This window comes from Cucumis melo, chromosome 9 (genome assembly GCF_025177605.1).
Source record: "Cucumis melo cultivar AY chromosome 9, USDA_Cmelo_AY_1.0, whole genome shotgun sequence".
In the NCBI taxonomy this organism is placed as follows: Eukaryota; Viridiplantae; Streptophyta; class Magnoliopsida; order Cucurbitales; family Cucurbitaceae; genus Cucumis; species Cucumis melo.
Genome location: NC_066865.1, coordinates 4,707,061 through 4,719,081, shown reverse-complemented (window position 1 = coordinate 4,719,081; position 12,021 = coordinate 4,707,061). Strand labels below are relative to the sequence as shown.

Here is a 12,021-nt window from a genome sequence, read left to right as displayed (position 1 = left end):
CTCTCCATCCCTAATACAACCTTAATTATGTCTTTCGATGATCTTTTACTTATATTGATTATTGATTATTTATCTCAATTTAGGAAAACTGTCATTTTAGTTGGCCAACAAAAAGTCAACTTCAATTTTATAATTTAGTACAATTCAATGTAAAGATTTGAACAACCTCTTAGTATTCATTACCTAAATTTAATTAGTCAAATATCATACGTATTCTTTCAACCTAAAATGTCGTTATTGTTAAACCAAATAAGAACTGATAGAAAAAAAAAGTTGCCTGAAATAAAGGTTAACACATGATAGAATTTGTTACACTCATTATTACAACACTATTGCAAGGACAACTAGAAAATGACAAATGAAAAACGGTAAGAAGTTGATCATAAGGTAAATAAAAAGTATGAAGTTTAGTAACTCAATTAGATGTTCAACTATAGTGTATGACGCGACGTGATCGCGACGCGGAGAGGCCGACATCCTCCAATCATTTAATCTTTAATATTTAAAAGATTTGGAGTCGCCACCAATCATATTAAGGTGTGATTGGTCACCACAAAAAAAATTTATCTACGTAAATTCAGATTTAAGGTTCGGGAGTCAGTTGTGTGTAGGGAAGGTATTAGCACCCCACAACACCCATAAAAATGATTACCAAAATTTATCTTTTAAACTAAATTAACGAGGTTCACAAAACAAAGTTTTTGTTTGATATTTTTTAAATGTCTCATGGTTATCAATTCATAACTAAAAAAAACTAAGTCTGAATTGATGATTATATGGGTGGCATGAGAGCCATTAGAAAATTAGAATTTAATTTTTACTTAAAAAGATTTTTTTTTTTACCTCAAGAATATTAAAATATCAAACTTTGATATTTTGATCTCCATCCCTTTAATGGAAAATTTCATGTATCTAAAGAATTAATGAATTCTAAAGAAAACACTACTCAGTTCCATTCTAAAATACAAAATTGTTAGATATACTTTGTTTAAAAATAATTGTATTAACTTTTAAAAATTGGCAAATTTCATGTATTTATGGAATTTTAACCATAAATGAACATTACTCTTTCCCATAAATAATACAGTATAAAATAGTTGGCAAATATGACAAATAATACAACCAACAATATATGTTGCCAAATAATAAAAGTTGGAGATAATATCTATATATTTAAAAATAAAATATTGGAAATAATATACTATATTAAAAATATATAATGTTTGAGAAATAATATTTTGAAAGTAAATAATATACAGTGTTGAATACTCTTCCATTCAACCAATCTAATCAATCATAAAAACAACCAAATTAAACCCTCCATTTAACAAATTTTAATCAAATTGCTTACTTTAAATCAAATTTAAAGCATGGGGATTTGATGTAACACAAGCAGATTTGATGTGATAGTATTCTTAACAGAATTAAACACAGTGGCAAATTTGATGTAACACTATTCTATTGGTATTCAATTGGTTTAACCTAAAGAGCCATAATTTTTTTTTTAAAAAAATTGAACACAGTACCAAAATTTGATACAATAATGTCCAATTGGTTTAACCCAATAAAATTGGAATAGAAGAGGCTTGAGAAAAAGACTCAAGTGAGAAAAAGACTCAATTGGTCTAAACTTAACAAAATTAAAAACACCCTAAACCACACAGTACAGCCTAGGCAAAAATTGATGCAAGTTTAACTCAACAAAATTAGAATACAAAACAACGATATAGACTCAATTGGTCTAAACCTGACAAAATTAAAATACCTAAACCTAAACCTAAAAAAAAAATTAAACACAGTACAACCTAGGCAAGATTTGATGCAAAGTTTAACTCAACAAAATTAGAATACAAAACAACGATATAGACTCAATTGGTCTAAACCTAACAAAATTAAAATAACCTAACCCTAAAAAAATTAAAAATAAAATCAAAACGAATTAAAACGAATTAAATTTAAAGAATGGAAGAACAAAAAAAAAAAACTTACCTTCGCTGAAATTTTTTTTGCCTTTCCCTTTTAATTGATCTCTTCTTCCAGTAATCAAGAAATCCTCCTTCTCTCTTTTTATAGGGCACTGAGATGGTAACTTTTTTTTTAAGATTGCGAGATCATGAAGATCGTGTTTGTGATAGTGAGAAAGTGGGAATAATCGTGGGAAGAAACGTGGAGAGGGAGGATCGTGGAGAGGAAGAATCGTGGAGAGGGGGAAAATCGTAGGACTGGAAGTGGTTGAGATAAAACAGGGAAAATATATGAATTTTAATTACTGTTTTCTTTTCCTTTTTTTTCTTTTTTTCTTTTTTTATTTTAAAAATTAAATTCAAATTCAAATCAACTTAATTTAATTAAAATTAATAAATAAAATAAAGTAATAAAATAAAGTAAAGTAAATGTAAAAAATAAATGGTCAAAATATGGTATCTACAGTTTGCCCCCCTTTGTCCATCCTGAAAATATTTAAAGGTGGGCAAAGGAAATAGATAAAGTATTTGGGCCAAAATTTATTTTTTAAAGAGGGAACTAAAAAGGTTATCAACCCTAACTCTAGAACCAGGTTTGATAAATAAAAAACCTGATAGACAGGCTTCGGCCTCAGCTTCAAGTATGGGCTCGATTTAACCAAATTCAAAAAGACATCAACCTTAGCTCTAGGACTAGGTTTGATAAATAAAGAACCTGATAGACAGGCTTCGGCCTCAGCTTCAGATCTGGGCTCGATTTAACCAAATTCGAAAAGACATCAACCTTAACTCTAGGACTAGGTTTGATAAATAAAGGACCTGGTAGACAGGCTTCGACCTCAGCTTCAGATCTGGGCTCGATTTAACCAAATTCAAAAAGACATCAACCTTAGCTCTAGGACTAGGTTTGATAAATAAAGAACCTGATAGATAGGTTTCGGCCTCAGCTTCAGATCTGGGCTCAATTTAACCAAATTCGAAAAGACATCAACCTTAGCTCTAGGACTAGGTTTGATAAATAAAGGACCTGGTAGACAGGCTTCGGCCTCAGCTTCAGATCTGGGCTCGATTTAGCCAAATTCAAAAAGACATCAACCTTAGCTCTAGTACTAGGTTTGATAAATAAAGAACCTGATAGACAGGCTTCGGCCTCAGCTTCAGATCTGGGCTCGATTTAACCAAATTTAAAAAGACATCAACCTTAGCTCTAGGACTAGGTTTGATAAATAAAGGACCTGATAGACAGGCTTCGGCCTCAGCTTCAGGTATGGGCTTGATTTAACCAAATTCAAAAAGACATCAACCTTAGCTCTAGGACTAGGTTTGATAAATGAAGGACCTGATAGACAGGCTTCGGCCTCAGCTTCAGATCTGGGCTCGATTTAACCAAATTCGAAAGAACATCAACCTTAGCTCTAGGACTAGGTTTGATAAAAAATGGACTCGTCTTGCTTTGGACTTGGTAAAGATTTAATTTGAAAATAAAATATTGTCATTTTCAAAGAAATAAATAGCTCATTGCTCCATTCATCAATCCTATTAACAATTGATCAGTATGGCCACCGGATAGAATAAAACACATATATCATGAAAGCTTTTTAAGTTGTCAAATTCTCCACTCTTTGAATCAAAACTGCGAATGACTGCACTATGTTGTAAAGATCCAGTATTGTTTAGTCCTTGGACATCACAAAACGTGGATCCCTTTAAGATGTAGTCTTCCAATTACGATAACTCCCATCATAGAAAAATTTGTCTGGACTTGTAGACACCTATATTTCCTTAAATCTTATCATAAGAAAATCATAGCTTTTACTTGGTTTGCAAATACAATAAATTGTACTGGATCCTTGCTAATTAAAAAATGTAGAATAATGGACTAATGAATCATGAATGTTTACTATCTTTTAGAAAGGATAAAAGAAAAGATTGGCAAATAAACATATGTTCAAAAAATATAATGAGAAAAAAAAAATAAAAAAAAATGTGACAACAATGCTTGGAATAGGAGTACGAAGAGAGGGGTGAGAGAAAGTTTACACATCTGGAAATAACATTCTAAGAACTAAATGTAAGTTTCCTAGAAATACCTCTGACTTCTTTCAACATTACGAGTCCCTCTAAGAAAAGGCCTCATGCATAATATCTTCGAACATAATCTGAATTCACAGGATTTTTTAACTCAACGCCATCCATATTAGTCAAAAGTAGAGCTCCTCCTGAAAAAGCTTTTTTCACTACAAATGGACCTTCATAATTAGGAGTCCATTTTCCTCGATGATCCTTTTGAAACGGAAGTATTCTTTTTAATACCAAATCTCCCTCTCGAAAGCTTCGAGGATGCACTTTCTTATTGTATGCTCGCATTAGTCTTCTTTGGTAAAGTTGCCCATGATTTAATGCTGCAAACCTTTTTTCTTCAACGAAATTCAACTGCTCATAACGACCTCGTATCCATTTAGCTTCATCTAACTTAGCTTCCATGAGAACTCTCAATGAAGGTATCTCAACTTCTAAAGGTAAAACAACTTCCATACCATAAACTAAAGAAAATGGTGTTGCCCCAGTTGAAGTACGAACTGATGTGCGATATCCATGCAGCGCAAACGGTAGCATTTCATGCCAATCTTTGTATGTTATTGTCATTTTCTCAATGATTCTTTTAACATTTTTGTTAGCTGCCTCAACTGCCCCATTCATCTTTGGGCGATATGGAGTTGAATTTCGATGATTGATCTTGAACTGCTCACAAAGTTCGTCCATCATTTTGTTATTAAGGTTCTTGGCATTATCCGTAATAATACCTTCTGGGAGACCATAACGACATATAAGCTTTTTCTTGATAAACTTGAGCACTACTCCCCTTGTAACATTGCAATAAGATGCCGCCTCTATCCATTTAGTGAAGTAATCAATGGCCATAAGAATAAAACGATGGTCATTTGAGGCTTTAGGATCAATGGGTCCAATAACATCCATTCCCCATAAAAAAAATGGCCACGATGCTGACAAGATATGCAATGGAGATGCTGCTACATGGATCTTATCCATATAAATTTGACATTTTTTACATTCCCTTGCATATTTTATGCAATCTGATTCCATCGTTGTCCAATAATAACCGGATCTAAGTATTTGTCTAGCCATCATATGTCCATTAGCATGTGTTTCACATATTCCTTCATGAATGTCTGTCATAATTTGTTTTGCTTCCTTTTCATCAACACACCGAAGGAGCACCATATCGTGGTTTCTTTTATAAAGAACTTCACCACTTAAGAAAAAGTTCATGGCCAACCTCCTTATTGTGCGTTTGTCATTTTCTGAAGCTTCATATGGATATTCTCTACACTTTATGTATTGCTTAATGTCAAAATACCATGGCTTGTTATCATTTCCAACATTCATGCAATATGCTGGCACATCTCGCTTTGTAATTTGGATTGGATGAAGTTCAAATTCAAGATTAAGATCAAACATCACTGCCAGAGTGGCTAATGCATCTGCCATTCGATTGTCTTCCCTAGGAACATGGTTAAATGAAATCTTCTCAAAATTTTGAGACAATTTTGTAACGTATTGGCTGTAAGGTACCAATTTAGCATGTCTTGTTTCCCATTCTTCCTTGACTTGATGTATCACTAACATCGAGTCACCCAAAACTTTCAACTTTTTAATACTCATATCACATGCTACTTGAAGTCTCATAATGCAAGCTTCATATTCCGCGATATTGTGAGTGCATTCAAAACATAACTTGGCCGTTAGGGGGAAAACCTTTCCTTCTGGAGAAATTAGCACAACTCCAATCCCATGTCCCAACTCATTTGAGGCACCATCGAAAAGCATAGTCCATGTCTCATGATCTCTAGCATTCTTTTCAATTAGAAATATGTTATCATCCGGGAAATCAATCCTCATAGGTTCGTAATCTGCTACTGGTTGAGCAGCTAAATGATCAGCAACTGTGCTTCCCTTTATTGCTTTTTTAGTAACATAAACAATGTCGTACTCTGACAACAAAACTTGCCATTTTGCAATCCTTCCAGATAATGACGGTTTCTCAAAAATGTATTTTATTGGATCCATTTTTGAAATAAGACATGTCGTGTGGTATAACATATATTGCCTCAAACAATGAGCGGTCCATACCAAAGCACAACAAGTTCGCTCTAACATTGAGTATCTAGATTCATAATTGGTAAACTTTTTGCTCAAATAATAAATGGCATGCTCCTTCTTCCCTGATAAATCGTGTTGTCCTAGAACACCACCCATGGAACTTTCTAATACTGTTAAATACAAGATTAACGGTCGTCCTGGAGCTGGAGGTATCAGTACTGGTGGGCTCTGCAAATATTGCTTAATTTTGTTGAAAGCTTCTTCACAATCCTCATTCCATTTTCCTGGGTTGTTTTTACGTAAGAGCTTGAAGATTGGTTCACATGTGGGTGTTAAATGTGAGATAAATCTGGATATGTAGTTCAATCTTCCCAAAAAACCTCGAATTTCTTTTTCTGTTTTAGGAGATGGCATTTCCATGATAGCCCTTACTTTATCTGGATCCACTTTGATCCCTTCTTCGCTGACGATGAATCCCAATAGTTTTCCCGAAGTTGCCCCAAATGTGCATTTGGATGGATTTAATTTCAATTGATATTTTCTCAACCGATCAAATAATTTTTGGAGTGTGGTTGTATGATCTTCATCTACCTTGGATTTTGCGATCATATCATCAACATACACCTCTATTTCTTTATGCATCATATCATGAAAAAGTGTAACCATTGCTCGCTGATACGTTACCCCAGCATTTTTCAAACCAAAAGGCATTACTTTGTAGCAGAATGTTCCCCAAAGGGTAATGAATGTCGTTTTTTCTCTATCTTCTTTAGCCATTTTGATCTGATTATATCCGAAAAAACCATCCATGAAGGAGAAAGTTGAGTATCCTGCAGTATTATCCACCAACATGTCGATATGAGGTAAATGGAAGTTATCTTTTGGACTGGCTCGATTTAAATCTCTATAGTCCACACACATTCTCACTTTTCCATCTTTTTTTGGCACTGGAACAACGTTTGCCACCCATTCAGGATATTTGGAGACTGTGAGGAATCCTGCTTCAATTTGCTTCTGTACTTCCTCCTTTATTTTAATCAGTACATCAGGTTTCATTTTACGTAGCTTTTGTCTCACTGGGTTGCATTCTGGTTTTAAAGGAACTCGGTGTACAATAATATCCGTACTTAATCCTGGCATATCCTGATAACTCCAAGCAAAAATATCTGAATACTCACGTAACAAATTGATCAGTTTTTTCCGTGATTCACTGGCCAATGATGTGCCAATTTTTACCTCTTTTGACTCCTCTTGAGAACCCAAATTGATTGCTTCAACTAGTTCTTGGTGAGGACCAAGAACCTCATCTTCTTCTTCTACCATTCTTAACAATTCTGAGGATATTCCCACATCATCTTCATCGTCACTTTCCTTGTCAGATTCCATAGTGTATATTAAGGCATCAAAGGTAGAACTGGAATGACTAACATCTTCATTCTTATGAATATTGTCTATGAAAGGGTTTAGACTTTTGTGTTTAATTTGCAAATGTAGGAAAGAAAGCAGAGAGAAGAAAAAAAATTAGAATGAATGAAATGAAAATGTGGAAATTTCATTAAATAACAAGAAAGCAGTACATTAATGCTGTAAAGCAAATAAATACTATGGTCTTGAAATAACATTCTAAAATTTAAACAAATAAAAGCTTAATCATTACTCTTGGAAATCTCTTGAAAATGTAGGTAGATCTACACTATCCCAATTGTTAAGCTCAAAATCAGGCGGACATGCATAAACTGTGTTACCTTCAAATGATGCTTCTTGTGCCACTGCTGCAACTGATAAACTTCCCATCTTCGTTAACAAATCAATCTTCAAATCAGAGTTGTGTGATGAATAACTTATACCAGCACTCTTGAAAATATCATATAATTCTGGTATACGTTTTATACTTGGATCAAACTTCCTCATCTCCAGCTTTGCCAAACGCTTTTTCTTCTTTTTCTCCTGAAGCCTAATCTTGTCATATATGGATGGCTTATAGCCCAAACCAAACCTCCCATCATTGCTCGGTGTTTTTAGAAGTGTCTCTAAGTTTTTATTCAAAGAATATCCTCCACCTCCCATTATCCTAGTGGTCATAACTTCAACTTTAGACTTGTGTGGCTTTATCACTTCATCTACAGTTGCTTCCATCATAGTTGCATGAGCAATTTTAAAAGAGCGAAAAGAACACTCTAATGCTTCTTCCGTCGCTTCAACACATAGTGTTGAGACTGGCTTTGTTATTAAGAAATCTTCCTCTCCCATCACGCAAATCAACTTACTCCCAACAATAAATTTCAATTTTTGATGCAATGTGGATGGCACCACTCATGCGGAGTGAATCCAAGGACGTCCTAATAAACAACTGTATGTGGGTGTTATCTCCATGACTTGAAAGACTATGTTGAAAATACATGGGCCAATTTTAACTGGTAGTTCAATGTCACCCATTACTTCTCTGCCCGACCCATCGAAAGCTTTCACAACCATAGTACTTGACTTTATGTGTGACATATCCACGGGAAGCTTCAATAGTGTAGATTTAGGCATTATATTGAGAGCTGATCCGTTATCCACTAAAACTCTTGCAATGACGTAGTCTTTGCACTTCACTTGAATATGCAGTGCTTTTGTATGGCCTAAGCCTTCAGGAGGAATTTCGTCATCTGTGAAGACTATGGAATTTGGAGATGTAATGTTTCCAATAATTCCACTAAACTTTTCCACTGAAATGTCATGTCCGACATGTGCCTTGTTCAAAATATCTAATAACACTTTGCGATGAGGCTCTGAATTCAAAAACAACGATAATAAAGAAATTCGAGCTGGAGTATGATGCATTTGCTCTATGATCTTATACTCACTTTGTTTTACTATTTTCAAGAATTCATTTGCTTCCTCATCCGTGAAAAGCTTTTTGTATTCTATATATATCTTTTACAATGATAGGCATCTCCACATCTTGGTCTTTGCAATGCTCTTTCACATTTCTTTTCTCATTTTTCCTACCTTGCTCCAGTATTAGACCATCTGAAGGGACTGTTAAGTTATCTGGTTTGTAGCATCTTCCACTTCGGGTTATCCCGCTGATTCCTGTAATGTTATCAACTGAAGGACCTGTTATGACCTGACAATCATACCGCCATGGCACTGCTTTTAGATCCTTAAATTTGAAAGGACTCGGCACTTGGATCGTGAGTTTTTTAGGATTGCAGAAGTTGGTTGACTCATTATGACTTTCTTGATAAAAAACTATCAAAGGTCTTGGTAAAAAGGAATCTTTCTTTTCTGAAACTTCATCCATTAAAGCACACATTTTACTGTCTTTCATCTCGTCTTTTTCTTGTCCTCTATATACCGTGAGTATCTTTGAATCCATAAGTTGTTATACTTTGGATCTAAATTTTTGGCATTGTTGGACAACGTGGCCTGCAACTCCTTGATGGAATATACAATGTCTGCTTTCATCATACCCTTCATATCTTATGTTGGGGTCTAGATATTCATGACTAACATATCCTGCTTCAAAAAGACCTTCAAAAAGTGCTTCCATAGGCATCACTATCTCATGGACTTCATTTTTACACTTTTCAACAAGGCTATCCACAACGTTAACTTTTGGATTTTCATGATCAGGCAGTGGATTTTCATTGACATTCGGCTTCTCACCAGATTTTTTGAAACTCAACCATCCAACATTAATTAGAGATTGCACCTTTCTTTTCAAAGCCAAATAATTTTCAGTTGAGTGTCCCACTCCCCCAGCGTGATAATCACATCGAGCATTTGAATCATACCATTTTGGGTAAGGAGGTTGTATAGGAATCATTGGAAAAGGAGCTAACTGTCGATTTTGAATTAGTTGAGGTAAAAACTCTGTATAAGTCATGGGAATCGGATCAAACCGCCATGTATCTGAACTGGTTTTGCTACCTTGACCCTATACAAATGGTCGAGGAGAATTTGAGTTAACGGGTTTTGGAGTTTCAGAGACGGTATGGGCTGGTACGTAGCTATTATAAGAGATATGAGAGACATTGCTTATATATGACGGAAAGTTTTGCTCATATTTTCTTTGACCAAAAATTGATTTGTGCTTCTTTGAATTAGGAAAACCAATTGCATGAACCTCTCCTTCTTTCTTCTTGGATATTGTTCCTTTCTTTATTCCCCCATATTCAGTTGTAAGCTCTGCTAACCTCCCGTGTTTTATCTCATATTCAATTCTTTCGCCAATAACAATAATATCAGAAAAATTTGTTGATGCATTACCAATCATTCGCTCATAGAATGGAGCCCGCAAGGTATTCATAAACATAGATGTCATTTCTTTGTCTGTTAATGGTGGTTGAACCTCGGCAGCCATATCTCTCCATCGTTGAGCATATTCTTTGAAATTTTCCGAACTCTTCTTCTCCATCCGTTGCAAGTCTAAACAATCTGGAGCCATATCAATGTTGTGTTTGTATTGCTTTAGAAATGCATCGGCTAAGTCCTTCCAAACGTGAATGTGTGCATTATCTAATTGAATATACCATCGACTAGCTGGACCAGTCAAGCTATCCTGGAAGCAATGGACTAACAATTTATCATTATTAATATATGCTGTCATCTTTCTGCAGTACATTATAAGATGACTCCTTGGACACGTTGATCCATCATATTTATCGAATTCAGGAACCTTAAACTTTGCTGGAATGATCAAGCCGGGCACCAAGCACAATTGTGTTGCATCTATATTTCCATAGACATCAGTCCCTTCAATTGCTCGTAACCTTTCTTCCAAAACATCTAACTTTTGCTTAGCCGGAGTATTCTCGTTTTGTCCCATGTCTTGAATTTTAGCCTGAGCTTCCAAATGTTCTACACCTGGGACAATGGGTGGAACAACATACAGCGGATTCGTAGGAATATAGTGTTGAGTGGTTTGAGACTGCGAAACATTCATGTGGTATGGAGTGAATCCTGGAGGATAAATGGGATCATCTGTGTCTTGAATTGGATTACTTGATTGTGCTGTATCTACAGCGACTTTTCCTTTCCCCATTGAAAGCAATTCCAGTATTTTTGAAACTTGTTCCCCAAGATTATTAATCTCTTGTCTCATTTTGTCCATGTCCTTATCTTTTTCTTCCATGATTCGGCTTTTATACCTAGTATTGTAAGGATGATGAATTGGAGTAGGACGAGCTATATTTTCCCTTTTTTTTATAAAATAAAATAGAAAAAAAATTGAAGTAAAGGAGAAGAGGGGAAAGAGAGAGAAGCAAATCTTAATATATATAAAATTCAAACAACAATAATAAAATTAATCAAACAAACATAATGTAAATTGGACAAAATAAAGGAAATCAAACTGAAACTAGAAACAAATAAACGTAATGAACATCACTCCTATTGTCAATAGCAAAATGAACAATTAATGAAAACGCCCAAAATGTCCCAGTTCTCTGCATATCATCTTCAAGAATCTATTTAGATCATCTGCATGAGGTTGCATTGAGAAAAAATTAACTCTCAAATCAGCTGCCCATTCTGCAAAACCATTTGCTCTTTTGGACACCATTCTGAGAAATTTGATTGTCTGATCTACACGTTCCACTAGCACTTGGAAATCTCTCGTTTGCAGATCATAATCAACCTTCATTTGCACGTAATCTGTATTCAATGACTCATATTCTTGTGTTATCCTCCTGCTTGAATTTTGAAGTGCAGTAAGTTGATAGTGTAAGGAATCAACATAATTTTTCAGTATCTCATACTCTTCAGAGCACTCGGCCATCTTCAGATGTAGGCTATCAATAGTTTGACGCAAAGAATGATTTTGTGCTTCCAAATCCATTATTTGTGTTTCTCGTTTTCCAATTGATGTATTCAAATCATTGACACGCTCGAGAAAATATTCCTTCCCATTTTCTAAATCTTTAATATATTCATCCTGCGACCCCAC

At 34.8% G+C, this 12,021-nt stretch overlaps 1 protein-coding gene across 1 annotated transcript; it reads right to left on the bottom strand.

The window, feature by feature from the left end:
- Positions 1–4,097: 4,097 nt before the first annotated feature.
- Positions 4,098–11,208, bottom strand: LOC103504154 (uncharacterized). The gene is given in 5 exon segments (XM_051090226.1): positions 4,098–7,500; positions 7,744–8,995; positions 9,081–9,198; positions 9,586–10,011; positions 10,201–11,208. Coding segments are annotated over 5 exon segments (6,207 nt in total).
- Positions 11,209–12,021: the final 813 nt, after the last annotated feature.